This window comes from Ahaetulla prasina, chromosome 2 (assembly GCF_028640845.1).
Source record: "Ahaetulla prasina isolate Xishuangbanna chromosome 2, ASM2864084v1, whole genome shotgun sequence".
Lineage (NCBI taxonomy): Eukaryota > Metazoa > Chordata > Lepidosauria > Squamata > Colubridae > Ahaetulla > Ahaetulla prasina.
Window position 1 is genome coordinate 62,815,946 of NC_080540.1, and position 24,803 is coordinate 62,840,748.

General features: G+C 43.4%; 1 protein-coding gene across 3 annotated transcripts in view; it reads left to right on the plus strand.

Annotated features, from left to right (window-relative positions):
* Positions 1-453: 453 nt before the first annotated feature.
* IL17RD (interleukin 17 receptor D) overlaps positions 454-24,803 on the plus strand; it is a 66,500-nt gene continuing 42,150 nt past the window's right edge. For 2 of the 3 annotated variants that reach the window (XM_058166243.1, XM_058166244.1), the window contains exon 1: positions 454-917. In XM_058166243.1, coding sequence (XP_058022226.1) covers positions 783-917 — 135 coding nt within the window. In that variant the 5' untranslated portion in view covers positions 454-782. The remainder of the gene's footprint in view (positions 918-24,803) is intronic. The other variant, XM_058166242.1, reaches the window with a different exon arrangement.

The window sequence follows — 24,803 nt, forward strand, 5'->3', positions numbered from 1 at the left end:
AAACTAAGTTTACCTCTGAATCATATACATCTCGTTTCTCTGCTGGGAAGGCAGCAATGGGAAGATATCCTGAAAGCATCAAGTTGAGGAAGGGTGAAACAGGTTTTGTAAAGTCATGCTTTACAAACGATTAAAAAGACTTGTGCTGCAGTCTGGTTTATATGTTTATATATTAGCATCAGAAAACACAAACGCTTAGAAGCAAATCCTGTGCTGACATGAAATCAGTTTCAGGAGAAAGCCTCTGGATTTTTCAAATGCAGTCTCTCCCCCCCACCCCTCAAGGGAAGTTAACTTTTGATACTTTGTTACTTCTTGCCCCAGTCCGGTATAAACGTTTGCACATTTGAACAGAGCACATCCCTCACCTCCCCTTCCTTTAACCTCCTTTTTGAGAGACAGATGGTAGTTAAGCATTCCTCCCCCCACCGCGGTCTTCCTTTGAAGATGTTGTGCGCCGACTGTACAGCATTTCAGCTGTTCTGAATTAAATCATAACGTCCTCGAAGGGGAGTACCAAGTGACCTCTCCCGCACCTAGACAAATGGCAATGGTGGTCCGCGCCCCGCCCCACCCCACCCCCGGCCGCCTTCTTCCCCCGTCCGCAAGGTACGAGTGGGTGGGTGGGCGAGAGGAAAGAAGGAGCACCCTGGACTAAGGTCTCGGTGGAGTCTCCACGCGCATGCGTGCTGCTGCTTTCCTCCCTCCCTCTCCTGGTTTCCCCCAACCTGAAGTTAACTTCTGGCGCTCCGGCTTGCACTTGGGAGGCTACCAGGCAGGCGATGGCACTTTGGCTCAAGTTCTGCTCTTTCTTCTTCTCTCTCACGGCCTGCCTCGATGGGCCGCGTCTGGCCGTCTCCGCCGGCGGGACCAGCAGCGGCAGGAAAGGATCCGCGGGCGAGGCTTGCGGCTGGATGGTAAGTAAGGCAGACCGACGGTTTGGGCTCGCCCTGGGTTGGATGGATCTGATCGCGGTGTCTTTGGGTCGAAGTTCGATTTATTCCGACCGAAGGCAGGAAAAGGCACCAAGGTTGCCGGATGCCAGATTCCTTTCAGATTAAAGCGCTTCGGGACACCGACAGCCGGGCGATGGCAGGAGTGTGACCGCTTTGCGTGGTAGGCACTTTGCTGCAAGCAAGGCTGACCCTTCCCCCTCCCTTTTTTCCTCCTTCCTCCCTCCTTCCCTTCTTTTTTTCCTCCTTCCCTCCTTCCACCATCCCTCCTTCCTTTCCTTTTTTCCTCCTTCCCTCCTCCCTCCCTCCTTCCCTCCTTTTCTTCCTCCTTCCCTCCTTCCTTCCTTCCACCATCCCTCCCTCCTTCCCTTCCTTTTTTCTGCCTTCCTTCCCTCCTTCCTCTTTTCCCTTTTTTCCCTCTTTTTCTTCCTTTTTTCCTCCTTCCCTCCGTTCCTTTTTTCTCCTTCCTTCCTTCCTTCCTTCCTTCCTTCCTCCCCTCCCACCCTCCCTGCCTTTTTTCCTCCTTCCTTCCCCTCCCTCCCTCTCTTCCTTTTTTCCTCCTTCCCTCCTTCCTTCCTTCCTTCCTTCCTTCCTTCCTTCCTTCCTTCCTTCCTTCCTTCCTTCCTTCCTTCCTTCCTTCCTTCCTGGCGCTCCCTGTCTAGCAAGCAAGAGGACCAGCTGGCATTTGTAAGCTTTGGGGATGGTTGGCGGTGGAGCTTGACTGCAGTTTCGCATCAAAGGAGGCCCGGGAAGAAGGAGGGATGGGGCGGTGGAGGGGGACGGAGCAACAAGTGTGAAGTCTCTCCACAGGTCTTTTATGCGCCTGTCTCCCTAATTCTTCTCCCGCCTTAAAACCAGACCTGTGTCGGATAAAAGGCGATCACTCGGCCTTTGTCATTTTAATCGCTGCAGGCTGGTTTGGTTACAGGCCTGATCTTTACCGGAAAGGCGGTAACTGGGAGTGTTGGTAAGGTGGTAAAAAAAGAGTTTTAGGGCTTCACCTTTTGTCTCTCCCAGAAGCTGCAATTTCCCTCTTGGCTTCCCTAAGTGTGATTTTCCTTGGGGTGTGTGTGTGTGAAACAAAAAGCAAAGACTGCTTTCCTCTGAACCTGCTCCTTTCAGTTTTCAGCCTTTTTAAAGATTCCAGAAGACTGGCACCAGTGACTTTCATTACTTCTTTTTTGTTGTTGTTGTTAAACTGCCACAAAGATTTCCTGGGGATCAGGTCATGAAGAGGGGAGGGGAGGTTGTGGGGGAGTGTCTAGGAGACTGGTGAACTAGTGAAGTGGCTCCGGTATTATTAACATCCCTTCTTCTGCTGTTTCTTTGTTCTTGTTTTATTTTTATAGACTTTTGTGGTTTTAATGTTTTTAATAATTATGATAATGACTTTTTAGGTAATTATTGACTGTTAAGCTTTGTTATAGGCCGCCCAGAGATGGGCAGCTCTATAAATTGCGCAGATAAATTGTAAGATAAGCTGTAAAAAAAAAATAAAGGAAGTGACCTACCAGCATGGAGTAGTTGTGTTCATACCTGAAAATAAATATATAGCTATAGGAAAAGAACTAAATTTTTAGAGGGACAACTTGCTAGAGTTAATAATTGATTTGCAGATTTTAAAGTCTTGGTATATGTACAAGAGAACCTTATGTATGCTCTAATGCTTCCCAAAGATTTGGTGTATTTTCCAATAAAAAGGATATTAATTGCTCTACTGACAAAAAAGCCACAGAAATTTAAATTTAGCTGAAAAAAAAAATAGACAGAATTCATTCCATTGTAACAAAATTAATTTGCACTCTTGTAAAGATTGCTTTTACTTACCATCACATTTTCTCTGCTCTTTGCTTTAGAAATTGGTTCATTTGAGTTTAAGAAAAAGCTATAATGTTTTGTGTTTGGGGGGGGAGAGAAAACCCTGATTACAGTCTGGGCCACATTCATAAGCACTGATTGCAGAATAAAAGCAATTGCCTTGTTTGCATAGCAATTGTCTTGGTCTGTTTGTACATCTTGAATAGACTTGCCATACTATTAAATGACTGATGGCCCCTGTAACACATTGTCTGCTCTGGGGCAAGGCTGCCTTTGAAGTGCTATCCTGTAGGAAGTAAAAAGACTATTTGCTGTATTAAAATTCCTTGGTATTTCCTCTGTTTAACCGCAGGCCACTTCCCCTTTACCACTCTAAACACTGCAGGGACACTGGCTGATTGAAAAAGCACAAGGACTGAAATAATTGCATCCCATTCAGACAGCAGTGCTTAGTATAGCTTATTTATAATCCTCAAGTTCATTATTTATAGTATGTGATAAAAGAGGGGATTCCCCTCTTTTCTGTTAAAAACAAGATGGAAACATGAACCTATTGACTTTGGATCAAAGTATTTGGGTAACTTTAACTGATACATCTTAAACTGGAAATCTAAAGAGAGAGCGCACAAGAAATGTGTGTTGAATTAAAACAGGTCCAGATGACTTCATGCTCTGCTAAGTGTGCATCTACTATCCTTAGAGGGAGGCTATAGCCTAGACCTCTGCATACTACTTATGAGTAAACTTGTTCAAGGTAATGCTATAGATTGTGTAAGGGAGATTGGTCAAGTAAACTTTGAGAGCTTTGTTTGAAAAGTTTTTTTAATAAAGGAAATGTGTGTTCTCCATCAGTCTAAAATAATAGTGTACATTTTTGAAGTGAATTTGACCATTTAATTATTTTTAAAAGATGGGATTTGCCAGTGGCCCATCCTTTCAATATTATATTAAGGATATAAATAAATGACAAAAGAACAAAGCTGTTCTAGTGAACAATAAGGTTAAAACAGTTATTCCACACTTGAAATGGAAAATTAGTTTACTTTTTCCTTTGACATACAAACTAACCCTAACCCCTAAACCAGTATGTTACCAAAAGAAAATATTTTAAGCAGGGTAATAAAATATATTATTTGGTACAAAATCTGATAAATCTGATACATCCCGTTTAAAAATGTTAGGTGGGAATCAAACCTGTTCCAAAACATGGGCCAGAGCTACTTGTTTGATTTATAAAACGGTTTTGTGTGAAATATTGAGAACTTCTTTCATATTGATAATATATTTATTAATATTGCAATTAATGCAACACTGCAATCATGGAAGCAGATTTTTTTGCTGTCATATAGAAAAATTCTGTTGCACTTTGAAATACATCACCTGTGACATTTCTTTGTAAATTAGAAAACACCTTGTGATTATCCGGAATAGCACCACCTCTGTACTGGGAAGGGAGACTGACTGGATTCCCAGTTCATACTAAACCATTATTAAATAAACCATAATTTCCAAATTCGATGAACAATAAAATATAGTTTATAATGACAAATACTATACTTTAAATCAAGATTAAACAAGAAACATATGAATTGATAAATGAAGTCCCATAACAGCAGCAAAATGATCTTTTTAAATTGTTAAATTATACAGTCTTCTGCTTTGTCTCTAATTTTGTGAAATAGGAGAAACATCAATATTCACAAGGAGAGGATTTTTCCTATGTTCATAAAATCTACTTGAACATTTTTGATCCCCCTTCCCATGAGTTATGCTTCTTTTGCCTTTTGAATGGTTCTATACCCTCTTGTCTTGTAGTAGTGTATTGCGATAGTGGGATTCATTGATGTAGAGGTACAGCTAAGCAGGAAGTTGTTTGTGCTTGTAGATGTTATCTAGGTGATTAGAGGACCCTGGAAGATTAAGGTTCAAAACTGGACCAAACATTGTGAGTGAAAAGAAGGTGGTGGAGACAATGATGTGGCAGAATGGGTGATACTGGAAGACTCATATGTGTAATCCTTCTGAACAGTGGTGAAATCTGAACCGGTTTACTACCGGTTTGCTGGCTGTGGATGCGTGCTGCGTGCATGTGCAGTGCGCACCATGCACCAAATGCAAGGTGCGCGTGTGTGTAGTGCATGCCAAAAGGAGGCATGGGTAAGTAGAACAGCATGTGGGGGGAGGGGGTGATCAGCTGTGGTGCACAATCTTTTTTTTTAACTTTTAAAAGCATTTTTTTACAACCTATTTGGCCAAATAGGTTGTAAAAAAACACTTTTAAAAGTAAAAAAAAAAGGCTCTGACGATTGTGCGTCACATCTGAGATCGTCAGAGCCTTTTTTTTTAACCTTTTAAAAGCATTTTTTAAAAGAAGTGGCAAGCAGGGAAACGGGCGACCGGGCATTGGGTGGGCATGGGCGGGGGGGGGCAGGGTTATTTGCTACCAGTTCTCCGAACCACCCATCACTACCAACCTGGTCTGAATCAGGGGCATTTCACCCCTGCTTCTGATCTATGAAGGGGCATAAATGGCTGAAGAAGACTCCCGTGGTTCCTTTTTCTTGTTAACACATGCTAGAGCCATCTTTGCTTAATTGGTTAATTTTCTGGGACAAAGGTAGACATTTGTAATCATGCAAATATGTTTAACGAAAACCTGTTTGTGCCAGATGTACAGTGTGCCAGATTGCCATGTGATAGGAGGGGAAGAATGAAAGTGTTTGCCTAGCATCAAGCCTCATGTTTCTTGATTATTTTCTGTAAAATAGTTGGCTGGGAGGATGCTTTCAGTAATGTCCTTTCCTAACCTAGCACCATTTCTTTGTATTGGTTCCATAAGGCCAACAGCAAACTGCTGAGTAATGTGGAAGTTGTACTACCAATAGACCTAGGGGTGAAAAATGTTGAACTAGGTCCTATGAAGTCATGTTTTCATTTTAAAATAATTTAGTAGAATCTCTAACTTCAGGGTTTCAAAGTCAGGGCCAGAAATATCTAAGTTAGGGGAAAAAAACCTCACAGCTTTGGAGTAAAATTTACTTTAATAAGGTTAATGTGGGTGCCGTGGAGATGCAGTGATGATATCTTTGTAATGACATGCTGACAGAAATGCTGAAGATATAGCATTTGTATTATGTGCATGAATCATTGTTTGATGTTATTTCAGCATGTTACGGACACTGTTGCTCCAGAATATATGTGCAATGAATATCTGGGAATGAACACATGTTTATGAACTCAGCGGTTATTTTAGCTGATATTGTGAGATAAAGATTTATCCTATGAGTTGACATTGTAGAATTTGTCTTTTGGTCAGAAGTCCTTTTGCTGTCCTCCAAAACTGAAAAGGAAGTTGCTACTTCCTTAGATGATTTCCCCCCGCCCCCCAAATTATTAAGCACTTTTACAGTAGTCTGATCAAGAACAGAAGCGCTCCATGGCTTAGGACCGGGATACCTTCGAGACCGCCTTCTGCCGCCGATTGCCTCCCAACGACCTGTGCGCTCCCACAGAGTGGGCCTCCTCAGGGTGCCGTCGACCAAACAATGTAGGTTGGCGGCCCCCAGGGGGAGGGCCTTCTCTGTGGTGGCACCAGCTCTGTGAAACGAGCTTCCTCCAGGATTACGACAACGACCCGACCTCCGGACCTTCAGACGTGAACTGAAGACTCTATTGTTTCAGCGTGCAGGACTAGCCTAAGATAGAAGGTTTTAGCATATTTTAATGGGGTTTTTATAGGTTTTACTGTTTTAGTGATCAGGCCATGATAATATTTAGTTTTAATTGGGTTTTAATGTTTATTTATTATACTGTTTTAATATGCCTGTGAACCGCCCTGAGTCCTACGGGAGATGGTGCGGTATATAAGTTTGATTAATAAATAAATAAATAAATAAATAAATAAACAGCATAGACCAGTAATGGCTAACCTTTTTGCTGTCGCGTGCCAAAAGTGTGGGGAGCGCGAGGGGTTCACGTGCCTACGTGCCCACACCCATAATTTAATGCACCCCGCACATGTGCGCACAACACCTGCTTTTGGCACGTGATGGCACGATGGGCCCGGTAGGCCCATTTTTCACCCTCCCCAGGCTCCAGAGGCTTTCTAGGAGTCTGGAGAGAGTGAAAACAGCCTTTCCCATCCTCCCATAGGCCCTCCAGAGACCAGAAACAGCCCATTTCCCGACTTCCTTTGGGCCCAGAAGGCCCAAAAATCAGCTGGCTGGCCCGTGCATGCGTGCTGGAGCTGAGCTAGGGCAATGCTCACGTGCCCACAGATATGGCTGCATGTGCCACCTGTGGCACGCGTGGCATAGGTTCGCCATCACAGGCATAGATATTAGTGTAGTGTGTATAATAGTCTAAGCCTAGATCTGTTTTCCAGTGCTGCTATAGGACTTCAATATCCTGATAACTAGATGAAATGATTAACTTTCATTCAACGTTCTTGTCCCTCATTGGAAGATGTTTTGGTCTCTTTGCATTTATCTAAAATAAAAATCTTCCAATAAACTTTTTTAAAAGAAAATATGAGGTTGCAAGAATTTTAGCAATTCATCTATTTCTCACATACAACTAACATTTTCAACATCTTCAACATATATTGCAAGTAGTTTTCTTCAACTTATTGCCATCTAAATGTATCGTCATACATCTAGAAGCCCCCAGATAGAGCAGCTCACGAGTTGCAAGTCACCCATCATGCTATGTTATCATGTGGGTTATTTGGTTTTGTCTCAATATGTTGTGTGGAGCTAGCCAAACCTAGCTAGATATAACTATAAATCATAGTTAATCAAACTGAAGTGGAAGTGTTGGAAGAGGGAAAAGAAGTAGTTAGGGAAGAGACCATACTGTATGTTTTTATATGTGTGAGTTTACGTGTTTATTTTACACACACACACAAAATAAGGACAGACTTTTTTTCACCCTTTCAAGCAATATTACAATTAAATAGGGAGAATAGCAACCATCAAAAGGAAGTACTTCTTTACACCACAGTATGAAACTGGTGATGCATCTTTTAAAACAGTTTTAAAAATGTTGGCAAATTAATGGACAGACTATATATGGTTATTATCCCTGGTGGCTATTTATTTCCTCCAAACAGGCTATTCAAAAGTGCATCTGTGAGCATCTAATGCTCTCACTTAGCCAAATGTGTTGCCCAGTTTTTTCCCCAAAACTTGACTACTTTAAGAGGCCTGGACTTCAACTCCCAATATACCCTAGGCACCATGACTTGAAGTCCACGCATCTTAAAGTAATCAAGTTTGGGAAACACTGGTGTAGACTGAACAGAAAGGACATTTTCTCCTGAATGTTTCACCTTTTCCATTAAAGGTGAAATAACTTTGACTTTTTGAAGTTACAACAATACTGAAAAAAGTGACTTATGGTCATTTTTCACACTTATGACCATGGGAGCATCCCCATGGTCACATGATTTACATTTGGTTGTTCGACAACTGAATCACATTTATGACGGTTGCAGTATCTCAGGGCCAGGTGATCCCCTTTTGTAATCTTCTGACAAGCAAAGTCAATGGGGAAACCAGATTCACTTATCAACCGTATTACTAATTTAAGAACTGCAGTGATTCAGTTAACAAATGTGGCAAGAAAAGTTGTAAAACGGGGCAAAACTCACTTAACAGACGTCTCACTTAGCAACATAAATTTTGGGCTCAATTGTCATAAGTTGAAGACTGCCTGTATTTCTATATCAAGAAGCAATTGTTTGCTTAACCATTGAGTACTGTGTATCAGCACTGACCAGGTTTACATAGTGGACCAAATCAGAAAATTGCAAAAAGTTATCACTATTATGGCTTAACAAGAAATGTAAACCAAATAACAAATGGTTTTGTATGAGATATACATCATTGATAACAATAAATGAATTATAACAGTGGCTGGCAAAATCTCTCCTGGCTTTTTCTCTCTGTGAGATTGGCTGTGGAACAAATATTTGAGAAGTTTTTACCTAGGATACGTTCTGTGTGGCTTGGGATATAGTCAGTTTGCACAGCAATCCATTATCATAGTTCAGTGAAACATATTGTATAAAATGATTGCCTGCCTGAATTCAAGTAACCTTGTTTTATTTTATTTTTATCCTACCTTTATTATTCCTGTTTTCCCGAAAATAAGACATCCCCTGATAATAAGGCCAATCGGGCTTTTGAGTGCATGTGCTAAAATAAGCCTCCCTCCAAAAATAAGCCTTCCCTGAAAATATTTAAACAAAGAACTGGAAATCAGGTAAGAAGGCAAGAGGAGCCCCATCTTGCTCCATGCGCCACAAAATAAATAAGACCTCCCCGAAAATAAGGCCAAGGTCAAAAAATATAAGACAGGGTCTTATTTTCAGGGAAACATGGTGGTTATGTAATACATATTGATACAATAACTTGCTGTGGCATATGCATTTGTATAGAAAGAGAAGCAGGGGCAGCAATACCTAACTGTGATCTGTAATGCTTTATTACCTATTGGAATATCAATTTGAGTAACCCTTAAGCGTGCCAAGTTCTCTATATATTTTTGTGTGTATGTCAGCATTCATCCATTTAATAAGTACCTGACATCTTCTTTATATTGCCTTTGAACAAAGTATTTGTTCTATGTTGTTACTATCGTGGCAACTTACAGAATAATGAAGAAAAGGGTAAAAATGATATTACCATTAAATATATTCTTATGTTAATACATATATCCTTTAAAATGCAAATAATAGCACTGGAAAGAAGCTGATCATTTTCAGGATCATAAGGGGTTGGTGGGGTGAATATGTAACTTTTTCCTTCCATCTTTCAGTTGCAATGAAAATATCTTTGGAGCTGCTACCCTGTTTCCCCGAAAATAAGACATCCCCTGATAATAAGGCCAATAAGGCTTTTGAATGCATATGCTAAAATAAGCCTCCCCCTGAAAATAAGCCCTCCCCGAAAATAGTTAAATGCAAAGCCGGAAATCAGGTAAGAAGGCAAGAGGAGCCCCATCTTGCTCCACGTGCCCCAAAATAATAAGACCTCCCCGAAAATAAGGCCAAGTGCTTATTTCGGGGGTCAAAAATATAAGACAGGGTCTTATTTTTGTTTATAAATAAACAAATAAATTTTTGTTTATTTATAAACACGGTTTTATAAATAAGTCAAGAGGGCAAACAGTTTTATAAATAAGTCAAGAGGGCAAACGTATCTAATGCTCTTTCTCCTATTTTCCTCACAACAACCTTGTGAGGTGGGTTGGGCTGACAGACAGTGACTGGCTGATAGTCACCCAGTTTTTATACCTGAGACAGGATTAGAACTCACAGTCCACTAGTTTCTAGCTTGGTGCCTTAACCACTAGACTCCTAGTGACTACGGGACCACACCAGCTTTTGTTATTAGTCTTGACAGATTTGTCAAAAATATTTTACTACTTAAGAGTAAAAACAGTGGAAGGGAGATATATTGGCCTGCTCAAAATCCTAAATGATTTATCTGGATTTTTTCCCAGTGATATGTGAAACAGACATTTCCTGTATAGTTTCCTTTTTCAAAATTGTAATCTTGAAACATTTTTTGTAGCTACAGTGCTTGTTATGACAAGACTTTTGTAATAGTGTACATTTCTGCAACTGACATAAGCTATGTTTTTTAATGTTTCACATTTCCCACCCCCCAAAATTAATTGTACTCTGCATTTCAATTCTGTCTTGAGTTTTCACACTTTGATTAATTTTTGTAAAAATTTACAACATAATTATGAATTGCAGATTTGGTTTATACAAAATAGATATTGTTATTAAATGGTGGAACAAGCTCTGTAATGCAGCAAGGAAGTCTCTCAAAAAATGTTATTTAGCAATCAATGCATTGTTTTTGTTATTAAAAGTATAGTCCAGCATTGCTGAAACATTTAACATCTTTTCCAGCTATTGTAAAAGTATTTTCAATCGTTTGCCATGAATGGCTGCTGTGATGAATCAAAACCTGGTAGAGCATATTATCTTAGCAGACTGCTGTGGGTTTTCATTTCTAACTAGGTATTTCTGATCTTACTTCTGAACGTATTCAGATCCAGCCAAGCACTTAGTGACTTCCCTGCCTTTTTTTTTGTTTTTTTGTTTTTTTTGTATGTAGCTAGCTGTGGGAAAATTCCTGGTTGGCTGGCTATGAATTAATGGAAATCCTTACAATGCTTCACTAATGATAGCTCCTGTGGCTTTTAAAAAATTCTATTGCTTTTTCTAATTTGAAGAAGGTCATGGAGGTTTACAGAAATTTAAGAAAAGGTAACATCTGGTTGTGCTCTGCTGTTGGCTGCTTTTGTGTGAAGAAAAAAAAAGTTACGGTGTTTCCTCAGCATCAAAAGTGGTTAAGGTGACCCTGATAAAAAGCTCTCCTCTCAAGCTGTGAGTTCTAATTAATTGTACTCTCCTTCTGGGGGTGTTGGATCTTACTGTTAAATCCCTGATTTTTAATACTTTAATCCTAAAGGATTTACCTACCTACAGATAGTTGAGCTCTAAGAAATAAAAAAGTTTTATTTCTTAGAGGGTTGAGATAACCTTAATACCATAGCACCAACATGGATTCTGCTTATCAAAGGTCAAGATGCAATCAAGCTTTTTAACGCAGTTCTAAAATAAGAAGAAAAAATATCTTGTGGATGCAAACTATTGGAAATTAACTACCTTGACTATGCTTAATTTAAATTAACTACTATCTTAAATTATTTTTCTTGGTTTGCCTCCACTTGTTCCTTTTAGAAGTACAGCCATTGGCATGGCACTCAAGGACCAAACTTGGCAATCAGCCCAGAAGAAAATGGTTATTTGGGGCAGAAAAAAAACCCCTATGTTTTATGAATGCCATCCAATAATGAAGGGTGTGGGCTTGGTTGTTTTCTTGCAGACATTTTAGTACCAAGCTAGGTAACATCATCAATGCTTGTAGGGAGGGGTGTTTGCTCGCATAGGCAATGAAGGATGTGTATGAAATTGTTGATATAAAACCACCTTTTTTAGGTGGACCCAAACCAAGTAAATAGAGAGAGAGAGAGCTAAAAGTAGATGAGACTCCTACTGATTCATTCACCAGGCCCTGGCTCAGGGAAAAAACAGAAGCCTTATTTGCTATCTTGTAGAGAGATTGTTGTGTCTGCACCCCCCCAAGCCGGGCCTCCTGCCAGAAAGTGACTTGGAAAGTGAGGGGGAAGGGCCTTCAGGACTTACCTCGGGAGCATCGGCTTCCCTGGCTCAGCTCCAGGAGCCAGAGGCAGGGCAGGTGGAAGAGATAACGAGGCCTTTGTCCCCTGACTCTTTCCCCCCGCCAGGCCACGCCTTCAGACCCAGCTGATGGCAATCAGGCTTGGTTGGACCCTACGATTCATAGGCAGGAGAGGAGGGAACAACAGAAGCAGGGGTGGGGCAGGCCTAGGAAGTACTGAGTCATGGAACCACACCCCACAGGATATAAAGGCAGCAAGAACTGCTGTGCCTCTTTGTAGCAGGCAAATCAATTGATTAACTAAGAGCTGAAGTTTGTTCCTGGGTGACTCATCGGCATCGAGGGAGATAACAGAGACACTTGGCATACGCTCCCTATTTTGCTGCCAGAGCTGATAGTGCCGGCTAATTAAGCCATTACTCAGACGGAGGCGAAGGAGGACAGAACCAAAATGCTGAAATTTATCTTTAAATTAAATCTAGGTCTATAAATTCCAGGTAACAAAAGTTTTACTGAACTATACTGATGTTTGCTCTAGTTGGGATTGTGCCCTTACAGAAAGAATTCCTGTACAACCTGGAGGCGCACCTGGATTCCTAGTTCTTGCCGGTGGAAACTGGTCAAGAAGATTTTTGCCCATTTTCAACAGGTATGCCAGTTGAACCGTTTTCTAGAACACAAGGCGTTGGATCTACTCACTTATGCTTTCATCATCTACTGTAATGCACTTTCTGTGAAATGGTCTTGGAGACCACCCAGAAACGAGTGCAAAGTAGCATCCCAAGACAATCTGAGTTTGAGATATAAGATGAATATTGTAGGAACTGCACTGATACCTGGCTAATTTCAAGAGTGCCTGCTCCAAATAGAAACTGCCTATTCAAGTGCACCTTGTTTCATAAGTTGTGATAGGAGGGCACTCGTGAGAAACTCCTCTTCTGTGCAACATTTCTCACCAGACAGAAGATCTGTTAAAAGTTGTAGAAGTGCTGGTTCTTTCAAATAACATTGGGGTGTGGAAGTCACTTGCTATGTGAAGAGTTATTGGTTCTTATAGTATATGATGCAATATTTTTATGATTATAGTATTAAAGGTAAAGGTTTCCCCTGCCATGTCGTGTCCCACTCTAGGGGGAGGTGCTTATGTCGCTTTCTTAGCCAAGCGAGCCAGCATTGTCCACAGAAATTGCTATGGTCATGTGGCCAGCATGACTATATCCCAAGCCACACAGAACACTGTTACCTTCCCCCCAAAGTGGTACCTATTTATCTACTTACATTTGCATGCCTTCAAACTGCTAGGTGGGCAGGAGTTGGGACACAAGTAACAGGAACTCATCCCTTCACATTGTGCTTGGGTCCTGAACCTACCTGGGCTTCAGTTTTCCAGCTGACAAACTCAGCGTCTTTAACTGCTGAATCATTGCACCCTCTTTGATTATAGTATTATGATTATTTAGTTATGTAATTATTACATAATACATTTGATCTGATTATTGTTTAGATGTTACAAGTAGCATAAATGCAAATCAAATAAAATTTCCCAAATCTTTCAAGAGCCATTGCTAGTCAGTTTAAAAAATACCAAGCTGGATTGGCTAGGATATTAATTTTGTCTTGTAGAGCACCAGTGAAAGTTTAGCATCTGTCTCAGGAAGAAAAAAGAAATATAAATTGGTATGCAGCTTATTTCTTTGGTATCAGGTGTTGGAAGAAGGAATAGGTCAGGAAATCCTAGATATCGGAGTCATGCTGTAATCCTGGGCACTGAGTTTCAACTGAAGTCACTGAACTTGAAAACAGTCATTCTGTCTCAGTAGATAGGTTGTGCTGTGTGCTGATGGCTTTAAACACACACCATTGGAAAGTAGGAGGCTGGACAAATAGGCTCCCTCTTGTGCTGTTCTTACAGAATCTAGCCCAGTGTTTTCAGTCCCTAGAATTCACAGTCCACAAGTCCATCTATGAAGGGGTCCTTGTGGTCTCTGAGCTTGGTTGTTTTCTTGCAGATATTTCATTACCCAGACAAGATAACATCATCAGTGCACTGTTTGAAACATTAAATGGACTTTTTGGGGTGTCACTGAACAGCCTTGGGAGACTCTTTAGATATGCATAGAAAATACTTAGATTTGCTCCTGTTATCCTTCCCGTTTCCTGATTATTGCTGGTAGGAATAGATGTTTTCCATGCTGCTCACTTGGGGGTCATATTGGTGTTATGGGGAGCATTCTCCTGCTTACTCCTGCCTCATCTCAAGCTTTAACATGTTTTAGCTTTGGAACATGAAGAAAGAAGTACAAGGACAGGCCTATGGCTGCTTTCAAGTAGAAGTATCACTCTATCCCTTTCAGATCCATATGAATAAAAAAGTGCACAATCACAAACAGCCCAATGGAAGACATCACATTATAATTTAACATTCTGTTGGTTTAGATATTGAAATTCATGATAAGACTATCTCACATGATTATTGTATTTCAGTTAGTTAGATGTATACATCTGTATTGCAACAGTCATATTAAATCTGATTTTTTAACACTGTAATATGTTGGGTGACCACCCTTGACAAGGTGGTTCAAATTGTGAACCAAGGTTTTTTTTGTTTTGTTTTTACATTCAGAAGTATTATCACTTATTACCTACAGCAGTTGCAAATATGATACTAAAATGCATTTATTGATCTGACTTAAAACACACACAGACACTGAACCAAAGGGAAATTTGATTAAACAAGAAATGAATTTGGTAATGGAAATTTCAATAGATCTACTAAAGATGCAAAAAGCACAAGTAAAAATTGAGCAATTATCCAAAGTAAGAAACTTTTGTTTTGCATTCCAGGATTTGGAAAGTTTAGGGATTTTTAAGATTACAGACCTCTTTAATTTCTTTATATATCAATAGCTCCCTCCCTTGTTTCCAAAATCTAAATTTGCAAAGACTTTAAACTCTACTATTACCTGCCTAAACTTAATTGCTTGATTAAAATGACTGTTGTAAATAACAGAGTAGAGATGAAAATATTGGTAAGATTTGACTCTCCCCAGGTGAGAAGAGCTTTTTATTGTGCATTGTTCTGGAATGTGATTAGAAACAAAAAAAATTCCCATCTTTTATTCATAAATTTACAACAATGACAGAGAGCACAGCTTAGATATCCCCAAATAGTTGCATTTCTAAGATTAATACTCTAATCATGCAGCTTTTTCAAAAAGGACCGCTAGCTGTGAAATCACATGGAGAGATTTTAAATGGAACATTCAGTTTGCAAAAGAATGAGCCACCTAGACAGAACTTTCTCTCTGGTTAATCAGGAAAAAAACAAATCAAACCCACAGTATGAATGAAATCCTCATATTATCCAAAAGTTTTAATAGGTATGAATACTTTTGTTCCTTCTAGTTTTGATGGAGGAGTGTTGTGTCCCACTCCTCCTCTGATGGCTGGGTCGGGGAAGTCCGTATTAAGCGTGGCTGCAAAGCCTCTGCAGCTTTGCCAAAGTTCTGTCAGAGTTCTCAGGGCAGGCAGACCAGGATGTGACTTCAGCAATCCAAGTTAGACTTTGCCTGACTCAGAGAATGCCAGAAAGCAGATCCTTTATATAGGCCATGGGGTGTGGCTCCATGACTCAGCACTTATCCGGCCTGCCTCTCCCTTCCTTTTGCTGACGTCGCCTCTCTATTCTCCGGAAGCGAGGATCTCTCCAGCCTCCAGCTGTTGGTAATCTTAGCTCATGACTGGCTTCACATTCTTCAGGCTCAGATGCTGTGAGGGAGGGGTCTAGTTGCTCCGTTTGTCTGGGCATGGTGCCAGGACTGGGGACTGCAGGCACATCAGGCCATTCGTCTTGCTCAGCCTGTCCGGGCATGGTGCCAGGGCTGGGGGCTGGAGGCATGCCAGGACATTCTCCTGTACTATCAGCGTCCAGCAGGAAATAAGAGGGGCCCGGCTGCGGCGGCGGGAGCGAGCGAGGCACAACAAGGAGGCTATTGTGCTTTGTCATGTGCTGCCCACGAATTGCTGCATCTCACAACATACCTTGTGAGAATTTCATTTAATATAAAAAAGTGATTTGCTTGTTCTGTGTGCTTTTTCTTACTTGATAGTATATATTTTCTGCATTTGTGCTATGAAAATCAATGTGTATCCATATTGGCCCTTCCCTCTCTGTCGGGTGTTGGCGCCGGTGAGCCCTGGGTCTGCTGGCGGGTTGGGCGACTGGTGTCCCCTCTCAACTGGGGGAACTCCAGTGGCCTGCTCGCGATGGCGACGGGGTGTTCCCGGTGGCGATGGCCTGTCGGAGGCGATAGGCGGCGGCGGCCTGCCCCGGTGTTTTGAAGTGGCGGATGGCCCGATAGGCCCTGGGTGGCTGTGACCTTGCCCTAGTGGCGCGGATATTTGGCAGCGCCGGAGGAAGGCCCGCGGGCCCAGCGGACACCCCTCCACTATTTACCATCTTTATAACATCTCTACCATCGTTCCTCTCCCCTTCTTCCTTAGCCCACCCCAGGTCGTTTGTCTGGGGTGGTGAACTGACTGAGTCAGCGGTTTATCATCTACCGCATATGGATTACCTCGAACTGTTTCCCATCAGGACAGACTGGTCATGGTCACTTTACCATCTGTTCTGACCTTTGCTGCCAACTTGACCAGCCCAGGATGGGCCTTGGCCGGACCGTCTCAGTGATGCGAACATTTACCGCGGCTGACCTACTTGCCCTGCGAGATGCCCCTCTCTCGCGGGTTTGGCCCTCCAGATTATCGAGGGCCCACCTTGAGGACGGGCTTTGGAGTCCCGAGAGGTGGCATGCGAAAAATAGGAGGCTTAGGGGTTTTTTAATTGGCTGTTTTAATAGACTTTTTAAGGGGAGTTTTAAAGGGGATTTTAAGGGGGTGGGAGGGAAACCGACGGGCTTGGGTTGGGGGTGGGAGGGAATGGGTGGGTATTGGGGGAAACCCGTCGGGGGGGAGTCCAGTTCCTGCGCATGCTCGTGGCGGGGGGTTGGTGGGTCCGAGGGTCATGGGGGGAGTCGGTGTTCCATTGGTTGAGGGTGGTGCTATTTCCACGGTAAGGGGGAGGGGCAGATATGGCGGAAGTGGGGGCTCATATCGTGTTAGGGGGGTGCGCGCTCGATGTTTGCAGGCGGTTGCGCGCCCCGAGCCCCCAAACTTCTCCCGTTCCCCGGATGGTCAGGATCCTCAGGGCCCTGGCCTTCGGCTGATGTTATGCAACGCACGGTCCGTGGCCAATAAGGCCCCCCTAATTCACGATCTTATTCAGGGGGGTGCCGCGGACCTTATGGGCGTTACGGAGACCTGGTTGGGCCCAGAAGGGGGCGTGCCCCTTGTTCAGATGTGCCCACCGGGTTTCCGAGCATTTCATCAGCCGAGGGGCCAGGGTAGGGGTGGTGGGGTGGCGGTTGTGATTAGAGAGAGTCTAGAGCCGAGGGAGACCACTGTACCTCAGATTGCCGGGTGCGAATCCCTCTTTGTGAGATGGGGTCATAGATGTCAGATGGGCTTGCTGGTCGTACCTGGCTCCTTGCTACGTGACAGCTGCCCTGCCCGAGCTCCTGGAGGTGCTTGCTGGGGTGGCAGTTGAGACCCCCAGACTTTTAGTCATGGGGGATTTTAACTTGCCATCTTCCGGCTCGTCATCGACAGTTGCTCGGGAGTTCATGGCTTCCATGACGGCCTTGGACCTGACTCAAGTAGTTGATGGCCCTACTCACATTGGGGGTGGCACTCTGGATCTGATTTTTATCTCTGGTCAGTGGTTGAGAGATCTGGATTTGAAGGAATTAGCTATTGAACCTTTGTCATGGTCAGATCACTCTCTTCTTCGCCTGGACTTTCTGACCGCCATTCAACACCGCAGGGAGACGGAGCCATTACGTTGGTTCCGTCCCAGGCGCCTGATGGACCCGGAGAGGTTCCGGACGGAGCTTGGGCCACTTCCTGAAGGTCTGGCCCACGACACGGCTGAGGAACTGGTTGCGGCCTGGGAACGGGCCGCGGCGGGGGCCTTAGATCGTGTCGTGCCTTTGCGGCCTCTGACCCGGCGCAGGTCCCAAACGGCTCCTTGGTTCTCCGAGGAGCTGAGGGGGATGAAGCGCCAGAGAAGACGCCTGGAGAGTTCTTGGAGGTCTAGCCGTTCCGAGGCTGATCGGACACTAGTGAAGTCCTATACTAGGACTTACCTAGTGGCATTGAGGGATGCGAGGCGTTGCTACGCCTCCTCCCTCATTGCGTCGGCAGATAACCGCCCAGCCGCCCTGTTTCGGGTGACTCGTTCCCTCCTTCACCAGGGGGAGCGGGATGACCCGTTGCAGGGACGTGCTGAGGAGTTTAACGGTTATCTATACGATAAAATCGTTCAGCTTCGGGACGGTCTGGACCAAAATTGCAGTGACTCAGGGGAGGCGTCCGAGGGTGGTCTTGGTGATATTTTATGGGATGAGTTTGACCCTGTGGCTCCCGAGGACATGGACAGGTTGTTGGGTAGGTTGAATGCCACCACATGTTTACTGGACCCGTGCCCCTCCTGGTTGGTGCTGGCCACCCAGGAGGTGACACGAGGCTGGCTCCAGGCAATTACGAGTGCTTCCTTGGTGGAGGGAGTCTTCCCGGCCGCCTTGAAAGAGGCGGTGGTGAGACCCCTCCTCAAGAAGCCTGCCTTGGACCCGGCTGTTTTAAGTAACTATCGTCCGGTCTCCAACCTTCGCTTTACGGCGAAGGTTGTAGAGAGTATGGTGGCATATCAGTTTCCCTTGCACCTGGATGAAACTGTCTATCTAGACCCGTTCCAGTCCGGTTTCCGGCCCGGTTACAGCACTGAGACGGCTTTGGTCGCGTTGGTGGATGATCTCTGGAGGGCCAGGGATAGGGGTTGTTCCTCTGCCCTGGTCCTATTAGACCTCTCAGCGGCTTTTGATACCATCGACCATGGTATCCTGCTGCGCCGGTTGGAGGGATTGGGAGTGGGAGGCACCGTTTATCGGTGGTTCTCCTCCTATCTCTCCGATCGGTCGCAGACGGTGTTGACGGGGGGGCAGAGGTCGGCTCCGAGGCACCTCACTTGTGGGGTGCCGCAGGGGTCGATTCTCTCACCCCTCTTGTTCAACATCTATATGAAGCCGCTGGGTGAGATCATCAGTGGCTTCGGTGTGAGGTACCAGCTGTACGCTGATGACACCCAGCTGTACTTTTCCACACCGGGCCACCCCAATGAAGCTATCGAAGTGCTGTCCCGGTGTCTGGAAGCCGTACGGGTCTGGATGGGGAGAAACAGGCTCAGGCTCAATCCCTCCAAGACAGAGTGGCTGTGGATGCCGGCATCCCGGTACAGTCAGCTGCAGCCGCGGCTGACTGTTGGGGGCGGGTCATTGGCCCCAATGGAGGGGGGGCGCAACTTGGGCGCCCTCCTGGATGAACGGCTGTCCTTTGAAGATCATTTGGCGGCCGTCTCCAGGAGAGCTTTTTACCAGGTTCGCCTGGTGCGCCAGTTGCGCCCCTTTCTAGACCGGGATGCCCTATGCACGGTCACTCACGCCCTCGTGACGTCTCGCCTAGATTACTGCAATGCTCTCTACATGGGGCTCCCCTTGAAGGGCATCCGGAGACTGCAGTTAGTCCAGAATGCGGCTGCGCGGGTGATAGAAGGAGCCCCTCGTGGCTCCCGGGTGACACCTATCCTGCGCAGACTGCACTGGCTACCTGTGGCCTTCCGGGTGCGCTTCAAGGTGTTGGTGATCACCTTTAAAGCGCTCCATGGCATAGGGCCGGGCTATTTACGGGACCGCCTTCTGCTACGAATACCTCTCACCGACCCGTGCGCTCTCACAGAGAGGGACTCCTCAGGGTGCCGTCAGCTAGGCAGTGTCGTCTGGCGACACCCAGGGGAAGGGCCTTCTCTGCGGGGGCTCCCGCCCTCTGGAACGAGCTCCCCCCAGGACTTCGCCAACTCTCGGACCTTAGAACCTTCCGTCGTGAACTTAAAACACACTTATTCAGGTGCGCAGGACTGGATTAGATTTTTTAGCTTTTAAATTTTAAATTTTAAATTTTATACTGATTTTAATTGGTTTTATTATTTTTAGTTCAATTGGCCGGCTAAATATTTCATTTTAAAATTTATTTTAAATTCATTGTCTATCTATGTATTTTAATTTGGCTGTACACCGCCCTGAGTCCTTCGGGAGAAGGGCGGTCTAGAAATTTGATTAATAAATAAATAAATAAATAAATAAATATTTTGGTGTATTCTGTAAATACTACCATCCAACTGAACTGTCCTGTTTTAGTCTACATTTGCAGATACAAGGAAGTTTTAAGGACTTTATTTACAGTCCAACCCCTTATTGTTGAATGCCCACACCACCATTCTCACCCAAGGCAATGCCCTATTGAGTCCAGCAATTCTCAACCTGAGCAAAGAACATTATTATTATTATTATTATTATTATTATTATTATTATTATTATTATTATTATTATTATTATTATTATTATTATTATTATTTATTAAATTTTTATACCACCCTTCTCCCGAAGGACTCAGGGCGGTTTACAGCCATAATAAAAACAACAACAATATACACATAAAACCATAATTTAAAAAACTTATTATACAACTGGCCGAATTAAAACATTTAGAATAAAACCCCAAATTTTAAATGTTAAAACATTAAAACCAATTAAAATTAAAATCCTATTAAAATCCTATGCCAGTCCTGCGCGAACAAACAAATAGGTCTTCAGCTCTCGGCGGAAAGTCCGAAGGTCCGGCAATTGCCGAAGTCCAGGGGGAAGTTCGTTCCAAAGGGTGGGAGCCCCCACAGAGAAGGCCCTCCCCCTGGAGGGAGTGTGCTTGAATTCAAAAGCATGGCAATAATCCACAAAGTCCACAATCCAAGTCCAGTCCAAAGTCCAAGGTCTGAGTTCAAAATCCACAAACAAGTACAAAGTCCAAGCACATGGTCAAATGCAAAACTCTAGAGTCAAGCAAGCCAAGATCACCGAGACAAAGAATAGACATAGAAGAGAATGGTCGGTTGTCCCAATAACCCCCAACTCGACTCATCCAATTAAATAGGAGCTTGCTGGTGCAGCTTATCAGGAGGGTTGAAGCTGCCTCCTTGCGAGTAGCCTCACTGACCTGTTGTGTCTGCCTGTGCTTAGCTGTTGTGACTCTGGCCCCCGAGCCTGTTCTCATGGAGGACTCGGACTCGGAGAGTCAGGGAGAGGAGCTGACAAGGCTTCCCTCTCCAGGTCCCTCCTTCCTGGCAACGCCTCAAGTGCTGGCGGTAGGCCAGAAAGAAGGCGTGTCAGAGCCTCCACAGATAGAGGACGAGGAGGATCAATCCTGGATAGACCCTAGGCACTGTCGGCAAGAGATGCGTGCGCAGCAGAGGAAGAGGTGTGGCAGGCCCAGAGAGTGCTGAATTACTGTGCCATACCCCACAGGGGATAAAAGCGGGTGGGGCTGCCATCTGGCTCTTGTGACGGACAAAAGCTACTAAGGATGAACTGCATCGTGTGAGCTTCAGACAGTTTTTGGATTTAAGGTTTGGATTTTCATGAGTAACTCTTGACCAATTTTTTAGTCTCCTGGTTGCTCTGGCGACGGACTGTAAATACGCTGGCTCTTGATAAGAACTTGGCAGGCACTTGGGGAATCGCTGCCAGAACTTTCCTCTGCCAAAGGAAACCAGGCCAACTTGTAAATAAATTACTGGCAGATGTCCTTCGACACATGTGTTTTCTTGGGTGAGGTGGAGGGGACAGAACATCAGCCCTACAAGTCTGGTGGATCTGGTGGAGGATGCAATTTCCCCTCATCCCCACTGACCGGCTGCATGCCTTCCCCACCTCGCGTATCCAATGGGAGTCTCTGAGCTCTCCAGCTGCAGTTGCATCTCACCTATTTCTGTTCCAGCTGGGTGTTCGTCCACATGCTCCTTTAGTGACCCTTCCAATGTACCTGGCCTCTCTCCTTCTGGCTCAAAGTCCTCATCAACTTCCTGGCACTCCTATCTAAAGAACTACCCACCCCCCCAAAATCCACAGAGCCAGCTCTTCATCATTCAAGCTGGCATCTGGGGAATCTATCACATGAACTGAAGACAATTGTCTAAATAATAATAATAATAAAAACCAGTGATACCCATTGATATTGGGGCACTTGGTGCCATGTCCAAGAAGTTTACAAAATATATCAATAAATGGCAGCTTCCTGCAGTAACACCAGCAGAACTGCAAAAAACTGCTATTCGGATCATACCCACAAAATATTAAAATCAAAGCTGAATGCTGGAAACATAATTAAAGCCATTAATACATGGGCAGTTCCAGTGATACGCTATTCAGCTGGAATCATCAACTGGACTTTGACTGAACTGGAAAACTTGAACCGGAAAACGTGCAAACTTTTGAATATGTATCACGCATTACATCCATGAAGTGACATCGACAGATTGTACCTGCCAAGAAAAATAGGGGGCAGGGGACTATTGCAAATCCATCAAACTATAGAAGAAAAATGAAGTTTGAATGATGTGAACCAAAGTACAGAACAATTGCTGCAGGCTGTGAAAACAGAGAACATTATAAAAACAACAGAAACAAAGACAGAATATAAGGAAAAACAGCTGGATGACAGATTAAATAGATCAAAATCCAAAGCTTTGCATGGACAGCACTTGAAAAACATTGAAGGAAAATGTGATGACAATTTTACATGGGCATGGCTTAAGATGGGAACTATCAAGAAAGAAACAGAAGGTTTAATACTCGCTGCTCAAGAACAAGCACTACAAACTAATGCCATGAAAGCAAAGATACAAAAATCCACCGACAATCCAAACTGCCGACTTTGCAACAACAAAGTCGAAACTGTTTCACATTTAATATGTGAATGCAGCAAAATTGCACAAACTGATTACAAAGCTAGACACGACCAAGTTGTTAAATTAATCCACTTATCATTACGTAAAAAATATGACTTGCCTGTATCCAAAAAGTCATGGGAACATAAAGTGGAAAAAGTTATAGAAAATGAGAAGGTGAAGATCTTGTGGGACTTTAGAATACAGAGAGATCGTCACTTGGAACACAACACACCAGATATCACAGTTGTAGAAAACCGAAATGTACAATTTATTGACATCGCGGTACCAGGAGATGCCAGAGTTGAAGAAAAAAAACTGGAAAAAATCATGAAATATCGAGACCTGGCCATTGAAACTACACGGCTATGGATGAAACATGTAACAGTGATCCATTGTCATCGGGGCACTTAGTACCATGTCCGAGAATTTTATAAGATACATCAACAAATTGCAACTTCCTGCAATAACACCAGCAGAACTTCAAAAATGCGCTACTTGGAACATCGTACATCTTAAGAAGGTACTTGGTTAATAGCTAGGACGCTGGCAGCAACTCGTATCAACCATTAGCACCAGTCAGTGCTATTTGTGTTGTATTTTTGAATGTTCAGTTGACTGAGTTTCATTTTTAATGAATAAAGTAAATAGTAATAATAATAATAATAGCATTGTTTTAAGTATTTAGGCTGTTGCTTTCTCTTGAAAATAGAATGTGTGTGGTTTTTCAGATAGGGTTGCAAAAACAGCTTTATTTCAGCTATTGTGAGGGAGAACAGGTACTGCTTACTCCTGTAGTAGGAGTTCATGCCAGAGCTTTATTACCAGAAACATAGATGCTTTTGGATTAAGAGTGGGGTGTATCTTTCTACATAAAAAGGATCAATGATTCAAAGAATATTCATCTATTTGCTCTAGCTGAAGGTGATAAAGAGTCCTGCTATGTTTTCTGTCCCAGATTTTTATTTCTTTTTTTAGAACTAACTTGCTAAGGCCAGCTCCCAGTAGCTTCTTTACAATATCTGTAAAGCGATGTAGGATCCACACTATTTTTAGAAAATAAAAAAGTTGGGTGAAGAAGTTTGGTGATTTGTTTGCCAATGTGCCCCCTCTGCCCTAAAGAAGAGAGTGCTAAAGGGCATTTTGGAGGGCTGAAAAGAATGGGAGTAAGCAGCTACAGGGGTGTCCAAACTTGGTCCCTTTAAGACTTTTGGACTTCAACTCCCAGAGTTCCTCAGCCAGCTTTGCTGGCTGAGGGACTCTGGGAGTTGAAGTCCAAAAGTCTTAAAGGGACCAAGTTTGGATACCCCTGAGCTACATCCTTTTGCTTCTGATAAACACACATTTCCTAGCTGACTGTGCCAAATGTAGCAGCCATTTGGTGAAAATACAGTTGAACTTTCAAACCTGATGTTTTTGAGGGATGATACAGTCCTCGATTTACAACCATTCTTTTAGTGACAACAATTTTGAAGTTACAAGACCACTGAAAAAAGTGACTTACATCAGTCCTTGCACTTACAATTGTTATAGCATCCTCATGGTCACTTGATCACCATTTGTGAGCTTTCTGGCCAGTTTTCAATAAAAAAATGTTGATGGGGGAGCCAGATTCACTTAACAGCTACAGCTTAACAACTGCAGTGACTTGTCTAACAACTGGCAAAAATGGCCCTAAAATGGGGTACAACTTACTTAACTGCCTTGTTTAGCAATGGAAAATGTGGTCCCAGTTGTGGTTATCTGCTAAAGGTGATTAGAACCCACTCCTTCTTAAAGCATGTCAAATATTGATAAGCCAAACAGCTTTAATTTATTTAAAAAGGGAAATCATTAATAATTGTACATTTTCAGTAATTATTGTTGAACTGAAATTCAATTTCCACCCAATGTTTTTAAAACATTGTCTAAAAAGTTTGTTTC